The sequence below is a fragment of the Notolepis coatsorum genome (genome assembly GCF_963971535.1).
Source record: "Notolepis coatsorum genome assembly, chromosome: 1".
Lineage (NCBI taxonomy): Eukaryota > Metazoa > Chordata > Actinopteri > Aulopiformes > Paralepididae > Notolepis > Notolepis coatsorum.
The window spans coordinates 277,164,318-277,179,145 of record NC_140165.1 but is presented as its reverse complement, the minus strand read 5'-3'; the positions used below and the strand labels follow the sequence as shown (position 1 = coordinate 277,179,145).

The window sequence follows — 14,828 nt, the reverse complement described above, 5'->3', positions numbered from 1 at the left end:
AATGAGATCTTGCTAGCGAAAATAATTAGTTCAACTCTTTCAGAATAAGTAGATAAAAACAAGCCCAAAGTGTATCTAATTGATACGAATTAATAGATACTTATGAGGATATCTGTACTGTATGCGCTTAGGTATCATGTACTATATAAATACATGGTTCCCAAAGTTTTCAAGGCGCGACCCCCGAAATAACATGTCAGAGAGGCTTGGAGGCGATACGGTTTCACTATTAATCAGGTTTTAATCTGTTTCAGACATCATCCATACATGCATTGAATTGATTAACCTTTGGTTTATACCAGTGACACCAGTCATGTTCATCACCCTCTTGTTCATCATCAGATAACAGTGCTTGAAGCGCACTTATGTTACTTAATAAAAGAGAAAGGGAAAACGCGATCTTGGAGCTCATATCGGAGATGACAGAGATAGAAATCCCGACCGATCCTAAGTTATGTATACTACACTTATATCCAGATACATTTCCAGCTTATATTAGAAAGAGGAAATTGATAAATTTTTGTCTGTTACAAGCCATACAGAGGCCAGGAGCTAAACAGTGGCTAAAGGAAGTGTCTGAAAACTTAGCAATGGAGAAACTAACATAGCTACATACAGAAGGGAAAAACAGAACAGTTTGAAAAGTCATGGACATCATTTATACACTTCCTGAAAAATTTGAGAATCTAAAGGAGAGAGATAGGAAACAAGAAAGGTAAGGGATAGGAAAGGGGGAAAAGGGAGAAAAGTAAAAAAAATTAAATTAAAAATTAAAATTAAAAAAGCAGATAATTTTTTTTTTATATAATCTTTTTTGATTTATTTTATTTTAGTTTAGTTTAGTTATTTATCTTAAATTTTCTTTTTATATTTGCTTATTTAAAAAAAAATTGTGTTGGTATTTCCGTGATTTCTGTCTGCGGGAATGTCAAGTTGAATTATAATTAGGGAAGGGAGGGGATTGAAAGGTGTCTTTTTTATTTTTGTCATGTGTTATTGTCTGTATATATATGTATGTTTGTATAAAAGGCATTTTCTCAAATTCATTCATCAAAACGTCAAAAGGCTTGCAATTGCTCATTCACTTTTCTCAAGTCACGTCCACGTCATCAGATCCGTCAAACAGTGCATCTCCTCAGACATTTTAATGACAGTTACAATATCACAATAACGTGTGAGTGACAGTGATACAATTCAACAATCCACAGATTCAGATTCGTCGCAATTCACATCCACAATCCACGCATAAAGACGCTTAAATGTATGCTTGAATGAAACACAATTCGGGCGTTCCGTTAAGCAAATACATCCACAGCGGAGAATATGAAACGAATCAGAGCCAAACGGCCATTAAAAATATCCCCGCAGGATTCACATTTGCAATGCTCGGTTATTAAAATAACCACATAGTGTGTGTCGCGACTCGCAATCGCTGTATAGCTATATGACGTGCATTATTTAGGACAAAGTAAATCCATAGCCTGAATATGATTTATTACCAATATCAGCATGTTAGGTCTATTATTTTACATTTCAAAAGCCCCCATAAAAAACAAAGCACAAAAACATAATTCAGAATCTGTGAGGAAGGGAGCTGGCATTTTTTGCGAGGGCGTGGCCAGGTTATCCAGCTAACTGAACTAAACTCTGCGCTGGAGCAGGTTCAAACTTTTTGATCTGTTGCCATAGTGATTTAGACAAACGTCGGGGAACCAAAAAGTCTAGCTTATGTCAAGTTATCCTGAAAATTATCCAGCTAACTCAGTTAGCCAGGTACGAGGAACAGGGCCCAGAAAAATATTTTTGGATTGTTTACATAAGGGTCCTCCATTTTCAATTCATCAAAACATTTAGAGACATACAAATATACAGTACTATGTAAGAGAGAGGCTCTTCAGTGTTATTATGATGTGTATTTATGATGCGTATCTCTTGATAGGCTCTTCAGTGTTATTATGATGTGTATCTCTTTATAGGCTCTTCAGTGTTATTATGATGTGTATCTCTTGATAGGCTCTTCAGTGTTATTATGATGTGTATCTCTTTATAGGCTCTTCAGTGTTATTATGCTGTGTATTTATTGGCAGGCTATTCAGTGTTATTATTATGTGTATATCTTGATAGGCTCTTCAGTGTTATTATGATGTGTATCTCTTGATAGGCTCTTCAGTGTTACATTTCGTACTAGCTCTCGCTCTGCTCTGCTATGGGACAATCCCTTGTTACCTACTGTAACCTGAAAGCTTCCGCTACAATGTACCTACACCTGTCCGGCCACGCCCACTCTCGCCCATGGATTTAAGCGAGGGGTGTGACCGTACTTCCACTCTTCCCTCTTCTTTCACTTACGGAAGTGTTTTGCTACAGGCACACGTCAGCAAGTGTTATTAGTGTATTAGATTCATTTTTTGTGTTGCTATTTTTGTCGAGATGGCATCACCACCAGAAAAAGATTTCTGGGCTCCACCAGCGGTTCACCGTCGCAACCTCCTCCACGCGCAGCAGGGGCTCCCTAATCCCACGCTTGTGGCGAGAGGGTCAGCCTCAGCGGCATGCAGAGCTGGGTGCGTGCCGCTCGCCAGCCGTCGAGTGCCCCTCCCCAGTGAGGTGGCCCTCTGGCTCCAGCATCCCCATCGGGAAACCTCCGGCCAGTTCGGCGGCCTCTTTGGTGGGTGACGACTTGCGGTGCAAGCTCCCCGCCTCTACTCGCTCCCGCCTTTCGGTGGTGAGCGGCTGTGGCGGGTGGTCTGACGAGCTCTTCAGAACTGCTTGCTCTCTTCCCCGAGCTCATGGTGGCAGCAGCACGCACCAATGGCATTCCGTTGCCAACGCCCCTGCCAACGCCTGTCCCCAAGGACGGCGTGCCACGGCTGGATCATCACATCCTGGAATGTTGTATGGAGGGGGTTTTCATCTTTGATGCCTCGCTGGCGAAGTCAGGGTTCGGTCAGAGCCCAACCCCGAATGGCGAGGGGCCTGAGACGCGAGACATAAATGCGGAGAGAGACGGGCAGTTGGAACGCACCTCAAGGGTTTTCTTATTGGCCCGAGAGATATGTCCGTGAGTTCAGGTCTGCGTGGCAGGTCCCGACTCACGTTGTCAATTGAGAGGTCTCTCCGGGATAAACCTGGCGTCTTCCCCTCTTGTGTGAGCAGAATTTGTGACAGATGTTTTTTTCCCCCAGGCTCTGTATGTAAACCCTGTGTCAGTGTCTTTGCGAGGACCGGTCAGCTCCCGTTTTTACCTAGACAGGGGGAGAGGCGTTGTGTTGGGAGCTCTTTCTTGTTAGAATTCGCCCACCACCGCTCTCTGGTCTTACGAGCCTACATGCTGTTCGATATCAGCGCTTGGTCTTGCGGGACCGATATCAGCGCCTGGCCCGGGCATGTTCTCCAGTGTTTATTTGAAACAGCCTTTTTGGGGCCGGCGCGCCCTGGTCTGTCCAACGACATAACAGCGTTTTTATGCGGTCGGCCGGGAAGGAGTTTTTATCTCTACCGAGCGCCAGATCACTGCCAGCGGCATGCAGAGCTGGGTGCGTGCCGCTCGGCAGCCGTGAAAATGGGGGACCCCGATGTAAACAAGACAAACGTCTTCCTCTGGTCTGCATCGCCTTAACAGTTGTGTGTATTGAGCCATACTGTATTGTACCCTTTCTGCAAACTGTTAAATAAAGTTTTCTTTCTCTCATTCATTCACCCCTCCCTCCCCACTCGGCGGGGGGGGCCGTCGGGGTGCTGTTTTTTTAGCAGTCAGCCCCTCTAAGCGCTCCTGTGTAGTTCCCGGTCCTCCAGGCACAGGTCGAGCCTTGCTCTTGTTACCTGTCGGCCTGGGTTAACCCATTTTAGACCTGAAACACCTTAACTGCATTGTATAGCCTGTGTATACGCGCAGATGTGTTTCCCAGATTCAATGGGTTAAGGGAGCAACCTTTCTGTTTTTGGGGTGGTAGTCTCCCCGGTATGCCGGTAGCGGAGTCTCTCTGGCAGAGCCCGGGTTCGGCCCCGGCTCCTCGAGAGCATGCCCCTGCATGTCTTATGCTGTCTGCCAATTGTGTCAAACTCTTTTCTCTGAATCCCGACCCCGCGGAACTATTGGCGGGGTCAGGGTTCATGGCAGGGTCGGTTTACGGGGTCCGAGACCCCGACCCCGCGAGGTTGTGACCCCACGAGATTCTGACATTGTGCACGGCATGCCAAACACCCTCCCTTCCCCCCCACTCGGCGGGTGGGCCATCAGGGTACTGTTTTTACAGTCAGCCCCTCTAGGCGCTCCTGTGTTTAACAACCCCGACCCCACGAGGTGTGGAAGCAGTAACGCAGGCTTATTCTTCACGTACGTTCCCTGGTAGCGAGCGCAGTCGGTGTCCTGTTCCCCCTCCCACCCCTCACTAGGGGGGGGTGGGGGGACTCTGACCCTCCCCGGTGTTCTGATGGTTTTAGGCGACCTCAGCGGGTGCATTTGTCGGGCTCTCCGCCCTGCTCCGCTCCTGTGTCCCATAGCAGAGCAGAGCGAGAGCTAGTACGAAATGTAACGAAGGTTATCCTATAACCCTAGTTACATGAGTTCTAGGGAGCGCTCTGCTCTCACGCGCTGAGGACCCCTAATTGTCTTCCGAATAACAATCAAGACTCGGGAAGAGCGGAAGTACGGTCACACCCCTTGCTTAAATCCATGGGCGAGAGTGGGCGTGGCCAGACAGGTGTAGGTGCATTGTAGCGGAAGCTTTCAAGTTACAGTACTGTAGGTAACAAGGGATTGTCCCATAGCAGAGCAGAACGCTCGCTAGAACTCATATAACTAGGGTTATAGGATAACCTTCGTTATTATACTGTGTATTTATTGGCAGGCTCTTCAGCGTGCGACAGCCTCCTGCCCTGGTATTTGTCATGGACACCACAGGCAGCATGTTTGAGGAGATCACCGCCGCCCGTCGCCGAGCCTTCTCCATCATCCAGAGCCGTGCAGACACTCCCGGGCAGCTGGGCACCTTCCTGCTGGTGCCCTTCCATGACCCGGGTGAGAGCGTGCGGCCATTACCATGGCGACTAAAACCCCACGTTTCTTTGTAGGGCCGGGGAAGGAAAATAACGCATTAACAGCTTCACCAATGGGATGAAAACCAGAACAGTTCCTCCAGTCTCCAAAATGGGCGGGACTTTTACACAGGCACTATCGTTAACACTGTGAGATTGAAGTCGTAAACAAACATGTTTGCTTCTTTTGCTGCACTTAAAAGTATGATCTCCGACCACTGTGTGTATACTTGTAACTGTCTTAGCTGATTTTTTATTGTTTATTCTTTTTTATTGTGCCTATATGTATGGAATTGCTGATAAATCATGTTGTTTTGTAACAGCTTGTTTTGTAAGCTTGTTGTCGCTGTAAATGAAGGTAACCTCAGTGTCTCACAAGTTGAAATAAAGGTTTGAAATTAAATAAAATTTGGTTAGTCTCCCTTTGAAAGGTCTCTGGTTCTAAACATTATAGGAAGTGAGAAGAACTTGGTTAGTCTCCCTTTGAAAGGTCTCTGGTTCTAAACATTACAGGAAGTTAGAATGACTTGGTTAGTCTCCCTTTGAAAGGTCTCTAGTTGGGATCAATTCACTTGGAATGCAGGAACAGTTTTTTTTTTCATATATTGAAAAACCTTTGGCATGAAAATGTTGTATTATCCAACCTACTGACAAGTATAATGAGAAAGAATGTCCTGTCATCACCAAGTAAATGTGTGCGAGGGACAAAACAGAATGAGAAGAGAACATTCTCACGTCACCTGCATTAGTATATTCAGGCATCAATATTCACACATTTGTGTGTTCCTTGTGCTGCAGAGGTGGGGCCAGTGCTTGAGACTGATGACCCAGAGCAGTTCATGCACTACATGGAGAACCTGATGGCGTTGGGGGGAGGAGACGAGCCGGAGATGTGCCTGTCAGCCATTCAGGTATTTCCTCTACACCAGGCACTCCCAGCCTTGGGCTCCAGACTCTGTAGCATGAAAGGAGTTTTAATTTTCAACCATAATAATGACATACTATAACGGGATACAACTATAACAAGATACAACTATAACGAGATACAACTATAATGAGATACAACTATAATGAGATACAACTAACGAGATACAACGGGATACAACTATAACAAGATACAACTATAACGAGATACAACTATAACGGGATACAACTATAACAAGATACAACTATAACGGGATACAACTCTAATGAGATACAACTATAACGAGATACAACTATAATGTGATACAACTATAACGAGATACAACTATAACTTTATTCTTCAGCTGGCTCTCACTCACAGCCCTCCGCTGTCAGAGATATTTGTGTTCACTGACGCCTCTCCAAAAGACATCCACCTCTACAGTGTGGTGAAGGCCCTCGCACTTGAGAAACAATGCAAGGTAATGGTCAACATATTACATGTAACAAAGCATTCAACCTAACAATGACTTGGTTTCAAGACATTTTTAAAGTGGAGTGGGTATAGAAAAGTGACTCAGTCAGTTGTAACTGAGAGTGTGTAAAAAACCTTCTGTTGTGATTCCATCTCCATCATATCCATACATCACAGCTCAGTAGAACTACCTTGTGGTTTAGGCCAGTGGCCATCAAAGTGAGGTCCGGGGACCCCCATGGGTCATTGGGGGGTTCTAGGGGGTCCCCAGCAGATTCAGATGCCTTTATTGTCACTTATTTCAGTACTTTACAGCAAGAAGAGTGAAAATCTATTTATTGTGGTCCCTCGACAGCAGCTTCCAATAATAAAAATACAATAATTTGAGCATAGAATAAACAGGGAATAGTTTAATTCCACGAATAGTTTCTTCACTAGAAGTTAGTACAGTGAGTGAGTGTATAATAAAGACTATTCCACTCTCTCCTCTGTTATTCAGTTTAGACAGTTATGGAATTCTGGATTTAATCATAATAACAACAATTATCGGGTCCCTGGGACAACATTGTATCATTATGGTGGTCCTTGGACAAATACAGATGAAATTGACGTGAAAAAGCTACTGTTCTTATGCAACTACAGCTACAACTCAATACACCTGCCTCCACAACCACAAACTCACTGTATGCCACACTGTTAAAACTGATCTACAGTACTACATTACATTTACATTTTACATTTTGTCATTTAGCTGATGCTTTTTTCCAAAGCGACTTACAAGTTCTGTACAACAAGTCAGTAGGAAGGGTACAACTCTGCCAGCTAAGGGTAAGTAACATTGTTCGTCAAACAGTCAAACTTGAGTGCTACAGTCTTGAGTGCATATTAGTAGTATAGACATATTAGCATAGTAGGTAGTAATATAGGCAAGGTATATTACTTAGTAGCAAAGTGCATAACAGTAAAAGACAGTATCTTCAGATAGTATTGGATATTGAAAAACATTTATTTTAAAAAAATACGTCATTAGCGAACGTCATTAACCCTTTAATCGCCAATGACGTGTTAAGACGTCATTCCTCGCCATGCGTAATCTGCCAATGACGTTTTACAGCGTCTTTGAGATCAATATTTCAAATTTCTGTCATGGTATTCATATTTCACCCACGGATCATTGACTGGTGCTGTAGGACTCCGCTCAACTCTCCAACGCTTCAACACCGCCACCTGGTGGCCAATCGGCGAGTTACAACCGGATGTTGATAATTGTGACGCCGGTTTGTCTCCCTATTCCCTATACTCCATCTGGACACACTGGATAATCGATCCGTTGCAATAACTCGATAAACAACATTATTTGGACGTATATAGTATTATACAACCCGGAAATGGTTCGCCTAGATCAACATCCCATAATAGCGATCTTTTTGCTCCAGTATCATCCCCCATCGCTACGAGGAAGCTGCGGTGAGTTTCAGCGTTTTTGATTATTATTATCCATACAAACTTCTATGATCTATATATCACCCATACTACATGAAACATTTAACGTCGGTCATTGCATTATAAACGACCCCCCCCCCCCCCCCTCCGGTCACCAGCAGATGATGAGTCATGACGTTTAAGACCTTGTACAATTGACATTTTTTATCTGGCGTCAATCGCTATCTAACTGCATTTGATGATATAATATATGCATAAATGGCTATAACTCACGTTCTATGAAATACTGCAGAAAACGATAAAAACATATTTATACTCTAGACCGTATTTTTGTATGAATGTGTGAATGAAAAAGTAAAACGTTCCTACACCCTGAACGATAGCTAATCGATGTTGAATGGGCCATAGTAATGTCAATTTAGCAATACAATTTAAAAAGTTATAGCCCTGCAAAGTAGGTGAAAATAGAGCTGGCAGACTGGCTACAAGGATGGATATAAGCGTGGCAGAGAAAGGGTTAATATCAGGAATGTCACTTTTAATATTGTAAATAAAATATTTTTGACGATTGTTTGTAAATTTGCCAAAAATGTGAAATATGTCATCAGTATAACAAATATAACAAAAAAAAGCCTGAATGACATTCAAAGTTTAAATGTCAATATGTTTCTGAGACCCTAAACATGGCAAATCGGTTGGTCAATCAAATAAGGCTGCACTACTTTTACTGGTATAAACTATTTTACGTCTCACTCTATTCATCTTGTGGAGTCTTGTCTGTTTATTTTCCCAGAGCTGGTGATGGAAGTAGCTAGACTGCTAGAGAGTACCTCGTCTCGGTTCCTCCTCCCCGTCTCGATCATATAGCAGCCTATGTTTCCCCAGGCAGGTGGATTCATCAACCCGAACGTCGTCTTTTTCTTCACACAGGTGACCTTCCTCCTCACTGAAGACCCCAGTCATGAGACAAGGAAGGGCCACGGGAGGAGAAGGAGGAGAGAGACTCTGTCCCCCGACCGCTTCTCCCTCTACTCCGCCTTATCGGCCGTGTCCGGCGGCCTGACGGTGTTCACGACCAACTCCGACATCCACCGGGTCTCTGCCATAGTGGAGGACAACACAGCTGTCGACAAGGTACACGACACCAAGGCACCGCAGGGCTGTACCCACACTACGGTTTTGAGTGAGGTCCAAATATCGAAACCTTTACTGGGGGACAATTAAGGATCCAATTTGATGGTGGGTGCAAGGTGCAAGCATAGGGAGGGGGAGGGTTTGACATTTACGGGGGCCAGTTTCGAATGGCAGCCTCCCGTAGGTGATCTTTGAGAGCAGTTTTTGAAGGTGGGTAGGGATTCAAATTTTTTTACGGCTGTGGGTAGGGCGTTCCACATTGATGTGGCATAATCGCAAAACGTGTTTAGTCCCTTGTTTGAGCCGAATCTGGGTTGAACATGATTTGTGGAACTCCCTCTGGTGTTGTGGTCGTGGTATTCACTGACCTTTGGGAAGTATTTCGACATAGTGGTGTAGTGTAGCGATTGGGGGTGATGATGAAGGTGAGAACACAGTATGCAGACAAGGAAGAAGGAACGGAGGCAGAGACAAAGGGTGATGCTTAGAGAAGGGATATTTACTAACTCACAACTACAAAACAAAAGAAAGGCACAGCCGGGCTGGCTCTGGGACAAACACGGACTGATAACGAAAAACAAAGAGCACCAAACATTGCTAACATAACATACTGAGGAACAAACTCACTTGACAGGACAACAAACTCACTTGACAGGACATAGGCACACAGGCACGATACGGGAACAACGCAGGGACAATGACGCCACAACAATCCAAACAAACCACAAGCAATAAATACTGACACTAATTAACACTGATTAATAATGGAAAACAGCTGGGGGAAGAAGGCACTAGAACTAATACAATAATCAACAATACCGGAACAAGGACTAGGCTAATACAAAACACAGAATCAGAATGCCAACACAGAGAACAACCTAAACAGACAACACTTGTAACATAGACACTAATTGCCACAACAGTATGTTATTAATATGACCAAGCAGGGTCAATGTTGACTGCATCATCTGCAGGTGACTCGGCCCAGAAGATCATTGGCTGCCCCCTCCCCTCACTGGAGGGACTATACAACTCCTGCTGCCTCAAAAAAGCAGTAAAAATACTGAAGGACCCACACCACCCGGGCAACAAGCACCTCGTGCGGCTGCGCTCGGGCAGGCGTTTCAGCGTCATGCCCACCCGGACTAACAGACTGAAGTTTAGTTTTTATCCCAGGGCCATATGTGCACTAAACTCAGCTAAATTTTAAAACAAGTCTCATTGCACCCCCCCCCCCCCCCCCCCACGCACACGCACACACAACATTAGGGATAGTGCAATTATCTTTTACACCCCCTGTTTATATTAATGTTATTTATGCCCCACCCCTGTTTTTATATTTAATACTGTGTTTAGGACTGTTTTTATTTTTTTACTAGCACCTAGGGTTGCATTTTTTAATTTCGTTGTAACAACTGTAACAGTGACAATAAAGATCTATTCTATTCTATTCTAGATGGCGGTATGACACCACTGTCCACTCTTTGTGTGGGGCATTGATTCTCCCAGACTTGAGCTGGTCTGGGAGTGTAACAGTGTAGTGTATCCAATGTAGACAAGGCCCATTGCAAGTTGTTGTACTCTGTTGTCTACTCTAAGCCATCCTAGGTTGTCAAAATGGGCAGGGGTGAGGTGGGTTCTAGGGGTAAGGTCAAGCAGTAGTCTGACCAGTTTGTTTTGTGATGTTTGTAATCTTGTTTTTAGTGCCTTTGAGGTGCTTTGGTGCCATGAGGTGCAAGCATAGTCGTAGTACCGTTGAATGAGTGCTCCTGTTGTCTTCAGGGTATTCTTGTTTACCAGAGAGGAGATCCGGTACAAGAATCTTGTTCGTTGGTTGACTTTTTTTTATTACATTGGATGCCATCTTGTCACAGGAAAGATTTGCCTCTAGGATGGAACCCAGGTATGTAATTTCATCTTTCCTTGTGACAATATTGTCACCCACTGTAACAGAGAAGCTGTTGGTCTTGCTGAGTTTGTTATTTGATCCGAAGAGAATGGACTCTGTTTTACCCAGGTGTAATGACAGTTTGTTATCAGCGAGCCATGTGCAGATTCTGCCGAGTTCTGAGCTGAGGGTTTGTTCAACCTGTAACTTGTTCTTGTCAGAGACCAGCAGGGCTGAGTCATCCGCGAACAAGAACAAGTTGCAGTCACAAGCTGATGACATGTCATTTGTATAAATTAGGAACATTAGGTCCTAGTATGCTTCCTTGTGGAACACCACAGCTCACTGGGAGGGGGGGGTTAGGGTACCGTTTACCTCTACCATCTGTTCTCTTCCCTCCAGGTAGGATTGCATCCAGCTTACTGATAAACCAATTGCTTTTAGCTTGTCAATCAGAATGGAGTGATTGACAGTGTCGAAAGCCTTTTGGAGGTCCAGCATGACCATGCCGCAGTATTTGCCCGCGTCCACCTCTTGTTTGATGTGGTCGTTCAAATAGAGAAGGCATGTGTCAGTGGAGTGGGATGTTCTGAAGCCAGATTGGAATTCGTAGATTAGATATTTTTCCGCAAGGTACTTTTCGACCTGTTTGTAGAGTATTTTTTCCATCACTTTCGAGATGGAGGTAAGAATAGAAACAGGGCGGTAGTTGCCTGGGTCTAATTTGCTGCCTTTTCTGTGCGGGGGGGTCACTCTCTCAATTTTGAAGTCTTTGGGGACGTGTCCCTGTTTTATGGATAGGTTTATTATGTGTGTGATGACTGGGGTGATGGCGGCTGCTGAGTCTCTGAGGAATTTGGAGGGGATATTGTCATGGCCAGTGGCCTTGTTAGGTTGGAGGCCGCTCAGTTTTTTGAGTACCTCATCTGTTGTTACCATTTCAAGTTTGAAGTCGTCTTTGTGGACCCCTAGGTTTTTGTAGTATGCTAGGATGTGTTCTACCCCAAAATGCCCTGAGTGGGAGGGTAGTTTATCTTGTCTGTGATGAGAGTGTTTTCTTTCTTTATGTTTATGTTTGTAAACCTGTTTTTTTGCTGCAGCCTAGTTGGTCATTGAGTAATTTCCAAAGTTCACAGGGTTTGTTTTAGTTTTCCTCAGTTTTGTGATTGATGACTTTTTTGGCGGATTTGGTCATGGTGTTTACGTTGTTTCTTAGTCTGTTTATTTGTATTTTGAGTTAATCCACGTGGGCTTGGAGAACACTGTTTGAGCTTTTGGAGAGCTTTGTCTGACTTTTATGAAGTTCAGAGCATTTTTTGTCTCTGGTTTTCATAGCGGTCAGTATTTCAGAGTGCATCCATGGTTCAGCACGATTTTTAACCCTGGTGGTTCTTAGGGGGGCTATGTTGTTAAGTATTGTTGTGAATTTGGTTTTGAATCCAAGCCATGTTTCTTCAACTTGTGTACCACTGAGCTCATCTGACCAGTCCAGGCTCTCCAGTTCTAGGTTAAAGGCCTCTCTAGAGTAGGTTTTGAGGTCCCTAGATGTGACTGTTTTGTGACAGCCGGCCTTTTGTTTTAGCTTTTTACAGAATATCATATAATGATCACTTAACCCGCATGCTATCAGCCTTTTGTTGGAGATCATGGACTTGTCAGAGGTCAGAATGAGATCAATGGTAGTTTGTGTTGAGTCACATACTCTTGTGGGTAGAGTGATTAGCTGGCTGAAACCGTGGAGATCACAAAACCTACTGAAGGCCTTGAAGACGGGTGCTTCTTTACATAGCATATCCGTGTTCCAATTCCAGTATGGCCTCCTTTGATTGACAGATGGCTAATTGAAGCACAGTTTCTCCATAGACCACTGTACTTCCGCGTTACATTGAGCTCATTGGAGAGAGAGCGGGGGGAGAAAATGAATGAATGTGGATGAGAGCCTTGACATTAAGTGGGTGTAGCTACGGCTGTGGGGGTGCTGGATTGTCAGATTGCCCACGGACTCTCTGGATTGTCCAGAGATCTAGGTTTATCAATCTGCGCATGCAGAGTTCGGGAGTAGGTGCGGAAAGGTTACTATAGGTCGGCAGAGAAAATGCTGATCGACTTAGTATTGGTCTCTCCGTGTTCAGGAGACTAAATCAATGATGCCATGTAAACTCATCTTTAAGACTGGCCTATTTTAGATTTGCATGAACACTAGTTCCCTAAAGCCACCTCCCCTTTCCAAATAATCTTTCTTTCTTTCTTTCTTTCTTTCTTTCTTTCTTTCTTTCTTTCTTTCTTTCTTTCTTTCTTTCTTTCTTTCTTTCTTTCTTTCTTTCTTTCTTTCTTTCTTTCTTTCTTTCTTTCTTTCTAACCAACTGATTAAGTGGTAACAATTTACAATAGGGGTACATTAATTCATATTAGTTAATACAGTAATACACATTCATTAGCAGTTAACTAATGTCCCTAGTAATCATAGTGTAATGGTATGTAGTGTTGGCCATGCCAGTCTTAAAGATGAGTTTACATGGCATTCATTTAGTCTCTCTCACACACACACACACACACACACACACACACACACACACACACACACACACACACACACACACACACACACACACACACACACACACACACACACACACACACACACACACACACACACACACACACACACACACAAACGCACCTACATCTATCATACATCCCAGGGAAATTAGGAGGTCTAGAGGGCCTCCACAGATGCGCTTGATAGAGCTGGCGGACACTATGGGGTTGTGACTTAAAGAGGCGATGCTTCAGTTTAACACATTGGTTGCCAGCCGGATATGACGATTTATCGCTTGGATGCCACCACGTTAATCAATGGGAGGACGAGCACATTTGCGAGCGATTAAACTATATCTTAAATTATGGCTATGTGTCTAATACACCCGTCGCTTATCAATGACTTGCTTGCAGTCAACATGTATGAAACGGATTGTTTTTTCATCAGTACATCAGTATAGTTTCGGAGAGTTCTAGTAATTTCAGAGAAATTCCGCGAAAATAGCCATTTACTGGAATACACAAAACACGTTGTCATTTTCCGGCTGATTTATGAATTGTTTTCAAATAAACGCTAGATTATCGAGAGTATGTGTGTTCTTATGCACGATACAAAAGCGGGCTGAAAAATCATTTATTCGTGCCGCACTCAGCGCCTAACGCCACACACACACGTTGTGAAATCTGTGAAAAATAACTCTGATTAACCCAAAACTGGTAACGCGTTTATTGATCCAACGTTATAGTCCGAAATGCATAATCGAAAGCTGCTCCGAGCCTCGGCAGGGAATCTGGTAACAGACACTGCTTGCCAGAGATGGGAAAACCCTGGACCGGAGTTTTTCTCTGATGCACTTTTTCACTCAATCCAATCCAATGATGTGCATTACCATCCGGGAGACGATAGAGGGCGGTATTTGCCCTTTTCGAGCTCAGAGCCATTCCCAATGATAACGCCAGGCTGGACGGATGAAAAATTAATGGATATGGCTAATAAAAGAAATAACGATTAAATAACGAGAAATGTCGTTATTGGCAACCAACGCATGGCGGCCAATAACGAGAAATCTCGTTGTTGGCAACCAATGTGTTAAGGATTTGTATTCAGGGAAGAATATGTGGTTTCTACAAGGAAATACAATACAATATACATTAATAAACACTAATGACATACATAAACATAATGTCATAAACATGTTGTCTATAACTACAATAATACGACTAATTAATAATACAGTACAAATAGTAACTAAGACATATTTGGATTAATATAAGTAGTTAATATAATAATATAATATAGTTATTAATATAACCTACCGTTATCACATTTACATAGACTGTATGTAGCGAAATACTAGGCAAAAGAATACAATTAGGCACAAACGGTAAATCAAATGTAAAGGTAAATTC

At 43.5% G+C, this 14,828-nt stretch overlaps 1 protein-coding gene across 1 annotated transcript in view; it reads left to right on the top strand.

The window, feature by feature from the left end:
* Window positions 1–14,828, top strand: part of vwa7 (von Willebrand factor A domain containing 7) — a gene marked incomplete at its 5' end in the record, with an annotated part of 54,765 nt that overhangs the window by 23,104 nt on the left and 16,833 nt on the right. The window contains 4 exons of the mRNA XM_084310133.1: window positions 4,851–5,020; window positions 5,836–5,948; window positions 6,306–6,422; window positions 8,789–8,992. Coding sequence (XP_084166259.1) covers window positions 4,851–5,020; window positions 5,836–5,948; window positions 6,306–6,422; window positions 8,789–8,992 — 604 coding nt within the window. The remainder of the gene's footprint in view (window positions 1–4,850; window positions 5,021–5,835; window positions 5,949–6,305; window positions 6,423–8,788; window positions 8,993–14,828) is intronic.